General features: G+C 39.5%; 1 protein-coding gene and 1 long non-coding RNA gene across 2 annotated transcripts; both read right to left on the bottom strand.

The window, feature by feature from the left end:
• Positions 1-1,854: 1,854 nt before the first annotated feature.
• On the bottom strand, positions 1,855-4,315 carry LOC110895265 (transcription factor PCL1). The gene is made up of 2 exons (XM_022142547.2): positions 3,168-4,315; positions 1,855-2,354 (listed from the first exon to the last, which is right to left on the bottom strand). Exon 1 carries the CDS (start codon positions 4,115-4,117, stop codon positions 3,215-3,217), a length of 903 nt encoding a protein of 300 aa, XP_021998239.1. The 5' UTR covers positions 4,118-4,315; the 3' UTR covers positions 1,855-2,354; positions 3,168-3,214.
• Positions 4,316-10,676: 6,361 nt separating this feature from the next.
• Positions 10,677-11,658, bottom strand: LOC110895264. The gene is made up of 2 exons (XR_002567010.2): positions 11,330-11,658; positions 10,677-11,139 (listed from the first exon to the last, which is right to left on the bottom strand). It is a non-coding gene; the product is annotated as an uncharacterized LOC110895264 (long non-coding RNA).
• Positions 11,659-12,855: the final 1,197 nt, after the last annotated feature.

Below are 12,855 nucleotides of genomic sequence, written 5' to 3' on the forward strand. Positions count from 1 at the left end.
CGCGTAGGTCCCTTTTTATATGTTTTACGTTTTGGTCTAATTTTATTCGCATTAACATGCCACAAAGGACGTGCGTAGTTCAACGATTTTACATCTCCTTTTCGTTTGATGTTATCTTTACCTTTTCATTTATTTTGTTTTTACGACTTTTTCCGATGGTGGTGGTCTCTGGCAGTGATGTAGCATTGGTGCTACTTGGCACGGTACGCCCCCTACCACATCCCACGCGTGTGGGTGGGTGGGGGTGGGGGGGGGGGGTTGATATTAGTTCCAATTATCTTTAAAGATTTCAATTCTATTAAGAATATTACAGTACGCCAAACATTGGTGTTTTGGTTCGTATACATGCTTATGAGCCTTTTAATCCCTTTCCCATAAACAAGTTTTGACTTTTGACTAAGCATCGAAATTGATCACGTGTAGCTAACGTGGCATCAACCATATTAACAAACTTTAATCACCTACATGTTCTCTTAATGACAATTGTTAACTAAGCATCGAAATTGATCACGTGTAGCTAACATGGCATCAACCAAATTAACAAACTTTAATCACCTACATGTTCTCTTAATGACAATTGTTAGGCCGTAGCGGGTATTAAAGGGTGAAACTTTCTTTCATTCTTGATCATCTTACTTTTAACAATCTAATCTAATCTACTTCTAATTCGTAATCATCTGATTGTTGAAAAAAGAATCCTAATTGCCCAATTAATTAGTTGATTCTTTACATTTCGTAACGATTTTTAAGAGGAATTTGTTAGAATTTGGCTCTATATATCATTAGCCGCCATGATGATGACGATGGTGTTGCAGTGGTTGGTGCCACTAGATTAGTGAGTTTTTAGCTTGTTTAAGATTATTAGGTTATTAATAATAATTTGTCATTCTAATAGTTTGTTCTTTATACTAAACATACTGCAACTCCTGATTCAGAGTTATGTCAACTCTTGAATTAAGAACACTACAGAGTTGGTATGTGTATGAAGTTTTATAGTTAATCCCATTTCTGTAAAGACTCATTTAAGCGTATTCAAACCGCAGGGTGACCGAGAATCTGCATTACACTATACTATTAATGACAAGTTCCCTACCCTTGTCTACCGCTTTCTTTTCACCCACAAACAGGGTGAGTCTAAATGTAGACAACCCCCCCCCCCCCCCCAAACCCAAACAATAAAAAACTAGTTATACCCCCGAGAAAAAGTGTCGGGCCCCACCCGTAAGTATGTGGGTGGGGTGTGGGGGGGGGGGGGTTACATTTAGAAACATCCATTTGAAATTGCTTCAGAATGAACTGGGAAACAATTGATAGACATACCTAACAGTCCCATGTCAAACAAGTAGCATTATATATTATCCACCAGTAATCGTTCTCCTGTTTCACTGCAAATTAGAGAAAGAAAAATGCAATCACTTATTATCATATCAGATTACAGTCTAATATGCCGGCTTGCTTCACCTCAATATCTTCAAGTTCCTGATCCGCTCCTACCTGAAATAACAACAACCTACCAACAACCCCATATTAATCACATTTACATTTTCAAACTAATTAATCAATTGTAAGATCAGGCTGAATCTATGCGAGTTACTGCGTTGATACAAAGGTTGTCACTTGTCAGGGTTGGGTCTTGGAGTCTGATGGACCGGTCTAGCCTTTCTCAAGCCCAGGTCTAATCTGCAACATGAATATAACTATTAACCTGTTAGAAGGGGTCCAAGGCCGTAGCATCGGGACCACTCTACGATGATCAAGTTAACATGTGTAATGTGCTCATAATGTAAATGAGAGACAAGTAGAGGGAGGGAGAGTAGACACTGAGCCGAGCCCAATCCGGGAAATACATCGTCATGAGAAATGAATGTATATTGAAGTCTAAATAGCGATAAATACTAAATTTAAACTTTATTTCCTTGAAGACAAAAATGGAGAGAAGGATCATAACAAGCAAGAATGAACCTTCTATTGAAACAATTAGATAGATATAAGCTTTACATCTACTGCTCCCAACTATTTTCCCACTTGAAATTAGGAATGCACTTTATTTCGCTTCTGCCCTTTATGCAATTTCAGTTACTCTTTCGATAATCAATCATGCTATACGTTAACTCAGCAGTCGGAACATGAAAACCAAGGGTTCATCTCATCTTCCACCAGACATTCACAGGAGCCCGCATCATCACAGTAGGTTGTAACACTTGAACAAATTCAAACTCGCACTCGATGCCCAGTTTGATTTGTGGGTCTGGTTAGCAAATGAAACCGTTGATCTGCAAAAAGTTGGTTGCTGATGTCTGCGTAACCTTATACTATTACTGGGGGTCTCCATACTACCTTATGGACCACAATACCTGTTGGAGAGCAATAAAACCTGTGGTTACAAATCGATACAAAACAAAACCAAATACACTCGAAAAGAAAAAAAAAAAGTAGCATGCCAGTTTATCAAATATCTTGATCAGTAAACTAGTGAAGATACTTGATGCAAAAATTTGACTAATAAACACAATTATTCATCCAAAGGACAGATGGTGAAAGTGAATCGAGTCCTGGTACCACTAAGATGCTCCATAAAAGTATATGAATACGATTCCATAAGATTGAATCAAAAGAATAAACAGACAATCAATTTAATGGAACAGTAGGCAGTAACATCATCCAATTCTGCTATGCTCTGAATTTGTTCAAGAAACTTTTCATCTAATATTTGTTCTGCTATGCTCTGTTTATTTTCAAAAAAAAATAAATAAATAAACTAACAAAAAGTGAAGGGGCCCACCAATTTAGAATCGTCACCAACGTCCAGCACAAGACGCTGAGGATGGGACGGAGCTCAACGGGGGTGGGAACGGGATGGGTTGCCGGCGTCACCGGAGCTCGACGGGGGTGGGGACGAACCCCATACCCTCTAGCCTAACAATAAATCTTTATAGAAATTGAGCATGTGGATGTTAAAGACTTCAAACTTTGATTTGAACTCCTTAACATGCATACTATAACAAATAGCATCACTCTAACTATGCTATCTGTCTATCTGATCAAATAGCAATATATGATTCATCAAGACATCTATCTTACTCACTGCAAAAGGGCAAAATAACAATAACTCAAGCCAATCATACTTGGTATAAACTATAAAACAGCTGCATTAGTTGAATAGTTACCTCTCTTTTTGGTTGGATAAATATCCATTTAACATTACATATATTTTCTATTTATCATTAGTCATACGGTGCTGATAAGCATACTTATTCCCAGACCAATCCCTTTGGTGCATCATCATATTAAACGGATGCGAATGCGACTCAAACGCCTGCACCATCTGCGGCTGCTGCGTGTAAGGCATAGGCACCATGTGAGGCGGATAAGGCATCGGAATCTGCACACTATTCCCATTCCCATTCCCATTCCCACTAGACTCCTGTAAACTCTGCGGAACAGGAGTCGACGCAAACAAATGATCCGAAGACGAAGGTCCTTCATTCGACAACCCCTGCATCCGCTTCAAATACAATCTATACTTCTGCAAATGACTAGCAACATTCTCACGTGTCAATCCTTCAACATTCATCAACTGCATAATCGTTTTCGGAACCGCGTTTTTCACACCTAAATGCGCCACAACGTCCACAAACCGCTTGTGCAATTGTGGTGTCCACACCAAACGCGGTCGTTTCGACGTCCTAGTCGACGAATCAGCTTCCTCTCCACCACCACCACCACCACCGCCACCACCGCTGTCAACTCGCCTCAATTTCCTCATATCCGAACCGTCTCCGGTCAGATCAACCGTTTCCTCACCTTCGATAAACATTTCATCAGCTCTCTCCTCACCAAACGACTTAAAACCGTTAGACAAACCGTTGGAAAAACCGTTATTGAACGGTTTTTTCAGATTCGATAGAGTGTTCTGCGAAGCGCGATTGACGTCAATCATGGTCCGGTGAGGTACCGGCGAGATGCTGAACGCCGTGGCTAGCTCCGCCGGAACCAGCGACTGTGACAAGGGCATGAGATCATGGACGGTAGGTAACCCTAGCTCCCACTCTGAAACTCGATCGTCATCGTCGTCGTTGCTGACGTCATAGTCGGTTATTCTCACTTCTTCTCCCATTGATTGCAGATCGAAATTATGATCACAATTACAAATTCACAATTAATTGAAATGAAATGAAATGAATTTGATCTGGAATTTTGTAGATTTATTAGAGGAATTTGGTGTTGGATTTGGAGTGAAGAAATTAGGAGATCACGATTCACGTGTGAAGGAGGTGTTGGGAGATATTTTTGGGTGAGGGTAAAAATGGAAGTAGCTAAGGTTAAAGTGTGATTATTTATTGATAAAAATGTGGCAAAAGTGCAGGATCGGATTCCAAATGCCACCGTGGAAGTTTTACTAACCCCACAGGTCTCGATTCTTCCGAAAATAGGACCCCGAAAATATCTGTTACCCTAATTAACTTTTAATAATATTCTTTTTCCAGTTTTCCGAAAATATCTGTTACCCAATTAACTTTTTAATAATATTCTTTTTTCCAGTTTTCCGAAAATATCTGTTAGGCCGAGGGTGTGGGGTGCCACCTTCGCCAGCTCACCATGTATAGCGTCCCGGGGCACTATCCCATCACACCGTTGAATTTAAATAGGGGCGCTATGGGTTGGGCTCCATCGTGGTAACGAGCTTCAAACGCGTTGAACGAGGTGGCTTGGTCAAATGTGACCGTTTGGCAACGTTTGAAAAAAAAACTTTTTTTTTTAATTCAAATATAAATATAAACCTATCTCAAACTAAATCACACACCAATCACAATTAAAACACACACCAATCACAACTAAAAAATGTCTTCGAGCTCCTCATCCGACGGTGTTCTTGACGATGTGGTTCTCGCAATTACGGGGGCTCCATCCACACCCTGCAAATTAAAGGGGGCGTGATAAAGCCCCCAGGCTGACATGACTCCTACGTAGTGCTTAGGTGGACTGATAAAGCCCCTAGAGGGCTCCAACCACAACCTCCAGCCTTACAAAGTTATAACCCAAATAACTTTTTTATAATATTCTTTTTTCAGTTTTAAACTAGAACTAGAATAATTATTTATTTATTACGAATAATAAAGTTTATATAGAGTTGGGGAATATCCTTTTATTATTATTATTATTATTATTATTATTATTATTATTATTATTATTATTATTATTATTATTATTATTATTATTATTATTATTATTATTTGATGATTGAATGATTGATGATTAGACTAGGGTCTGTTTGGTATGTGGTAATGGAATGGACGAAGGAATGAGGTAAGTAATGGAATGGACGAGGGAATGCAATGGATCATTACCATTCCATGTCTTGTTTGGTTACCATGTGTGAATGGAATGAATTATTATTGTGTATTGTTCGGTAGGCAAGAAAACAGAGTAATAAAATCAGCGGTGAGTGGTGGTGGTGGTCGGTGGTAGTGATTGTGGGTGGTTATAGGTGGCGGTGGTGGGTGTAGGTGGTGGCGATGAGTGGTGGTGGTGGCCGCGAGTGGCGGTGCGGCGACGACGACGAGTGGTGGCGGCGGCAAGGTGGCCGTTGGTGGTGGCTGACATCAGAGGTGGCGGCGGCGGTTGGTGGTGGCGTCGACGATGGTGGTGGGCGGCGGCGACGAGTGGCGTTGGCGGTTGGTCGCAACTATGGGTGATAACGGTGGCGAGTGGGTGGCGACGACGGCGGTGGCTGTCGGGGTGAGGTGGTGGCGGGTGGCGGCGATGGCGTCGGTGGTAGGTTGTGGTGGTGGTGGGTTGTGGCGAAGGTGGTGGGTTGTGGCGTTGTTGATGAATGGTGCAAGAGGAGATGGAATGGAAAAAAAACATGGGGGGTGGAAGGAATGATTTTGAGGGAATGGAATGCCTTTTGGAATGAGCGATTCCATTCCATTGACCAACCAAACACTCTTTTCTTCATTCCCTCGTAATCATCCATTCCATTTCACCTCTCATTCCTCCATACCAAACACTACCTAGGGGTTGAAACTATCAGACGGTTTTGATGACTTGTACGTTGGTGTTTTGATTATTTGTTTATTATTATGAAAAGAGTAAATTACGTTTTTGGTCTCTGTGGTTATATCACTTTTACTATATTAGCCTAAAATAAATTTTTTTTTACATATCTGTCCCCATGGTCTCTATAACTAACCATTTTGGCCCCTAAGTCTACAGATCATGGGGGTCAAAATGGTTAGACTTAGGGGCCAAAATGGTTAGTTATAGAGACCATGGGGACAGATATGTTAAAAGTTCTTATTTTGGTCTAATATAGTAAAAGTGATATAACCACAAGGGCTAAAAACGTAATTTACTCTTATGAAAATTTGGTTTTGAATGAAATTTACATTAAAATCTAGATAAAGACAAACATGTTAAAATGATATATTTAGAATTTTATAAAATATTATATCTTAAAAGTTAATAGGAAAAACAAGAAGACGTGAGTGTGTCATGTTTCATAACCTGATCTGGTAAAAAAAGAAAGAGAAAAACAGATGTCGTAAGAGGCATGCTTATTAAAGCTGAGAAGTTGATGCTATAACACGAATTCTATATTTAAATTGACGCTGCAATCACTAGAAGTAAGTGCTTCAAGCACTTGTAACCTCTGTTGTGTATAGTAAATAGTGTTCACCGACCTACACAATAACATATAATATGTTAAAAATTTTAGAGTAAATTTCAAAGTTCAGCCTTTATGTATGTCTAAAATATCAAAGTATGTCCTTTGTCTTTAATATCTTCAAGAAACATACCTAATGTTTGCAAAACCAATCAGGTTATGTCCTTTACCCTAAACCTAGTTTGTTTTCCCAGTTAATTCAGATCATGTGAGAAGCACATGAGGGTATATTGGTCATTTTACCCTAAATACTAAAAAAAATTATAAAAATTCAGATATCTCTCTCTCTCTCTCTGAACGCAGACAAATCTCTCTCTCTCTCTCTCTCTCTCTCTCTCTCTCTCCCCTAGAACCCACTCTCTACCTATATTTCTTTACATCCCTCTTCTACAACCATCTACACCATAAACCGTCAACCATCATCAGCATCAATCCATCTACTCCCTCACCCCGATCACTACCAACAACACCATCGCAATCCATCCCACACCCACACTGCGGACACATTTCAAAATTCCGAATCGGAAAACTATCAGAAGCAATTCCAGCCGAAAACCATAGCTCACAATCACTAACATAAAACTCAACAATATTCAGCCAAAGATGTCACAATTACAGCTGCAGGTGTCGTTGAAGAACACTTTGAATTTACTAGTTGATTTGTCCAGTTCGTATCCGGTGACGCCTATCCTCTTTCCCAACAGATCTGCGATTTCACATATCTTATACAAACCCTAAAACCTAAAACCTCACCATCTTCTTCTCCATCTTTCAAAGATGTCACAATTACAGCTTTTTTCCCGACAACACCCACCTACCAGCCCCCCCTCTTCTGTTGGCAAGACTGACCACCACCACCACTGTCGGGTGGTGGTGAGCGACGGATGGATCGGAAGATGGTGAGCAGAGGAGAGAGAGAGAGAGAACAATCGAGAAGAGAGAGAGAGAGAGGGAGAGAGCCGCCGCTCACGGCGGCGGCAGCGACGGAGTCCGGCGGCGGCAGTGGAGTCACAGCGGAGGTTGTGTTCTCCAGCTTGCCTGGTTTTCTGGTGAGAATCGGAGATCTGTGGCTTCCAAAAGCCCGATTCCTTTGCCACCATCTTCCAAAAGCCCGATTCATTTTTCAGATCTTCAATCGGAGATCTGTGGCTTTGGTGTGGCGGTTTTGGTTTCGGAGATCCAGGTTATGGTGTGGGGGTGGTGTGGTCTGGAGTGAGGGTGGTGGTGCCATGGTCGCCGGTGAACCTGCTGTCGGCTTCATGGTGGCAGATGATGGTGTTAAAGAGAGAGAGAGAGAAGAGAGAGAGTGTGTTTTAGAGAGAGAGACAGAGTGTGTGCAAAGTGTGTGTGAGAGAGAGAGGGGATATATATAATTTATTTCTGTTTTTGTTATTAAATTATTTTATTTATTGGGTTTATGATTATTTATTATAATATTTAGGATAAAATGACTAAAATACCCTTATATGGGGTTGACTTAGTCAACTTTAACCATGAAAACTAATTGTGTTATGACTAAAGGACATAACCTGATTGGTTTTTCAAACATTAGGTATGTTTCTTGAAGATATTAAAGATAAAGGACATACTTTAATATATTTGACATACATAAAGGACGAACTTTGAAATTTACTCAAAATTTTATTAGAAAGTATATTATTTAGATGGAATTTCAATTTTTTAGTATATTAGTAATGGACTAATGGTATATTGTATGTTATAATCTAGATCTTGAACTTCTTTAATTTCATCACTGACTTAGGGGGTACGGGGTGCCTTCGGGCAACCCCTTCGGTGAGTCGAAATCCCGATCGGGATTGTGCCGCCAACAAAGGCGGTGAAGAGAGAGAGGGTGGAAAACGGTGATGAGGTGCCGAAGGAGAGAGGGGAAAGGTGGTGGGGCCAGCCCACTTTCAACCAATCAATGCTTTCCCTTTTTTTTTTTTTTTTTTTTTTAAAAAAAAAACCCAATTCACCTAATAGGGGAGTGGCGCCATCAAATGGGGGTGTTAGGGGAGTTTAAGAGGGGAGTTGACGTGGCACACGGGGATTGGTTTGGCGTAAGAGAGGGCACTCACCTATTAGGTGTGCACCCCCTTCACCCTTATATAGTTATATTACATAACATGATACAACCTTGATATGGAAATAAATCGGGTTTAGATTCTCGTCATAAACAAATGACCCCCTAAACCATTTGATAACCAAGTCATGTTCGAGAATTAAGTTACGGATTGATGAATCGATGTAACATGTTTATATATGAAAGTTCAACCCATTCACCTTCTATATACGTTGATAATTTGTTTACTTGACCAACTTGAACCCACTACACATGTGACAAACTAAAGTTTACGTAGTTCAGGGTTGAGTTTTCATTTACAATTATTTAAACAAGTTGAACCCAACCAAAGTATCATATAATTAGTGTAAGGCATGAGTCATGCTTCACATGTAACGTCTTTCTTGCATCATCGTAACATGTGGTGTCTCGTTTTTACAAATTACGCGTATCAACAAAACATTATTACCAAGTCTTGAATGTAACCATTACGTGTAAAAATGTAGAGCCTTGTTGCACCAATGTACGCAGTACATAAGTTCAGGGGCGCAGGATAGAAGGGGCTGACGGAGCGCCCGACCCTTCGAACTTTTCGCTCAGTAGTGTCCGGTATGTAGTTTTCGTATAGGTTTTTTTAGACATATACGTTTTTGACACCCCGGTTTTATAATTTTTTAGGTATATATGCCCGGCATTGAATTTTCATATTAAAAATCATTACTAGATAGTCAGACATAAAAATGTAACTACTATAATCATATTAAAAATCATTACTAACCAACAATCATATCAGATATCAGGGGTGCTATTAAATGCATCCCCTCCTTTTGTTGGGTTATTTTTGCCTGTGAGAAAGCCCAACCCATCTCTAATTACATGGGTTTTATTATTATTAATATTATAGTAAACTGCAATTTTACTCCCTGGGGTTTGGGGTCATTGGCATGTCTACCCCCTAAGGAAATAATTGCAATTTTACCGCCTACTGTTTGGGGTTATGTCGCAACTTTACCCCCCGGTGTCAAAGTTGTTAACAGATCTGTTAACTATGACTTGAAATGACTATATTACCCTTCAATTTTACCCCTCAACTAGGGGCGTGAATTTCTGACACGACCCGAAAACCCGACACGAAGCTAACACGAAATTCGCGAGTTTAGGTTTAGTCTAAATGGGTTCGGGTCAGTTTCAGGTTGAACCCGCGAACCCGTTTAGGTTAACGGGTCGGGTTCGGGTCAACCTGGTCGGGTTGGCGGGTTGACCCGTTTAACACATTTATACTATAATATATTTTTTTACAATATATTTTATGTCATAAATTAAATGGGGTGTGTATTTTATGCAATAATTATAACTTAAAAAGAGAAATTAAATGGGGTGTGTATTTTATGCAATAATTAAATGGGGTGTGTATTTAAATATGATATTATTATATACACTTGTGTTTTATAAGTAAATTTTAATTTTAATATATTGATTTTAGAAAAAAAAAATTCGGGTTGAACGGGTCGTGTTCGGGTTAACCCACGAAACTTCGGGTCGTGTTCGGGTTCTTATGTATGATACTATTTTCGGGTTCGGGTCGGGTTCGGGTTTGTGTAAAATTTTCGGGTTCGGGTCGGGTTGAACCCGCCAACCCGCGTACACGACCCGTTTAGCACCCCTACCCTCAACATTCCTGTTATATCGCACAATTACCCCCCACCTCCACCACCACCCACCTCCATCACCATCAGCCTCCACCACCCACCTAGTTATAAGTAAACCACCAATTAAACACCATCCTGTGCACCACGGTCATGTATTTTACTGCATCAAATCACTACAAACTAATACCATTAAGTCATGCACATTTGGGTTAAACCACTAATTATCCTTGCAAATAAACTTAGTCATACGCCCCTGATTTCTCATATAATAAATAAATTGAACAAACACTCTACAATATAATAGAAACACCAATTTATCATCATCAAAAGACAAAAAATCATTGATCAAAGCTGCCAACCAGTCGATGTAAAGTAGCAATTTTTTATGTCTGCATACTAATGTAAGAATGTATTATCTGACCTGTTGAGTCTTGAAATAACCCATAATATTTTCCCTCACAAAAATGTGTGCAACGAAACAATAACTGGTGAGCTCTCACACGCACATTAACAAGCATAGCATCACTACATACAGTTTGATTTGAGGCATGTCATTACCTATTCATCAGAATTTGAACTGGAACTGGAATCAAACTCTTCATCAATAACTACATTTGGTTGGCCCTCTCGAAACTCATTCATCAATTCATCATCTGAATCTTCATGATTTCCTGCTTACTTCCTTTTTAATATAGATTCAAAAATGGTTGGTATTGCTTCAAAATCACCCTTGTAAAACTTGTCTATTTGTGTTTTAAGCTCTGTCATAAAAACTTCACAGATTAGACAGGCAATGATTTTACCAAAAACTTTGCATCTCTATCACAAAACCTGAACAACAAGTTAGAATGCTATGGTCCTTTGAAACTCAATGAAAAAAAAAGGGTGGGTTCTCACTGTTTTCTGCATCTGCAGATGCATTTATTCTTAGTGAGAAGAGAATCAAATTACCTGCACTGCTGACATCGTCAACGTCGGTAGGTTGGTGGTCATGGATTTCGTTTTCAGAATGATGAGGATTAGGGTTTTCAGAAGAGGAGTCGGATTTAGATGTATAATAAAACCTAGAGTAAACTTAGATGATTTGTAAGGATCGATTGGTGGTTTGTGATTTGAATCAACTGTACAATCTTCTTTATGCTTTGTTTGGATTCAGATCTGTTCTTGTGGGCTGAAGGAAGAAGGGGGTGGGTGGTTGCGGTGGGGGAGGAGCGGCGGCAGGGGGTTATTTGAAGAAGATGATGGTAATTTGAAGATGATGATGTATCTGTGAGTTACTTGTTGAAGAAGATGATGATAATTTGATTTTATAAATAATAATAATAAATATATGGTAAATTACCAAAATACCCCTGCCTATAACAGTAAGGTAGCGTTCGTTTCATGGAATGGAATGGAATGGAATTAGGAAGTTTTTCTTTGTAAAATTGATCTTGGTTGGGGAGGGAGGAATTTGAAATCCCATGAATTTCTTTAATCAATGAAATTTGTGACTATTTCAACATTCCATTCCATTCCTTCATTAGAGTGAAGGATTTCTAAGGAATGTTGAAATAGTCACAAATTTCATTGATTAAAGAAATTCATGGGATTTCAAATTCCTCCCTCCCCCAACCAAGATCAATTTTACAAAGAAAAACTTCCTAATTCCATTCCATTCCATTTCATAAAACGAACGCTACCTAAAATAACTGTTGACTGACGGCAGGGGGTAAGGTTGCGACATAACCTTAAACAGTGGGGGTTAAAATTGCAATTATTTCCTTAAGGGGTAGACATGGCAATAACCCCTAACCTCAGGGTGTAAAATTGCTGTTTAGTGTTAATATTATTATATTTTAGTTAAATGAAAAAAAAAAAAAAGAAACAAACATTATTTGTTTGCTTTGGAGATTCTGACGTCATCACAAGAGAACCAAAATAATTGTTTGGTGAATTAATTCTTTTGGGGCTTGACACCTACTCAAAATAAATGAAAAAGGAAGATAGGGTTTTAGTTGGTGTGGCTTTTGATGCAAGAAAAAAAAAAGAAACGAAGAAAAGAAAGTGTGCCTCTGCTGTTTTCGTACGTCGCAGGAGAAGAATGGTCTCCGTTCTTGGTTTTTTTTAAGAATAAAGAGAAGTTCTTTATTTGGGTGATACCTCTTATTCGTCTTCTTAGTTTTTCATTTCATATACTTAGGTAGTGTTTGGTATGTAGTAATGAGAGGTGGAATGGAATGAATGATTACGAGGGAATGAAGAAAAGAGTGTTTGGTTAGTCAATGGAATGGAATAACCCATTCCAAAAGGCATTTCATTCCCTCAAAATCATTCCTTCCACCCCCAATGTTTTTTTTCCATTCCATCCTCTCTTGCACCATTCATCAACAACACCGAAACCCACAACCTTCACCACAACCCACCACCAACACCACACACCACCGACGCCATCGCCGCCACCCGCTACCACCTCACCTCGACAGCCACCGCCGCCG

This window comes from Helianthus annuus, chromosome 8 (genome assembly GCF_002127325.2).
Source record: "Helianthus annuus cultivar XRQ/B chromosome 8, HanXRQr2.0-SUNRISE, whole genome shotgun sequence".
In the NCBI taxonomy this organism is placed as follows: Eukaryota; Viridiplantae; Streptophyta; class Magnoliopsida; order Asterales; family Asteraceae; genus Helianthus; species Helianthus annuus.

Bases quoted from the DNA above. Each gene is read 5' to 3' on its own strand.
- LOC110895265 (XM_022142547.2), bottom strand. From the start codon at position 4,117: ATGGGAGAAGAAGTGAGAATAACCGACTATGACGTCAGCAACGACGAC.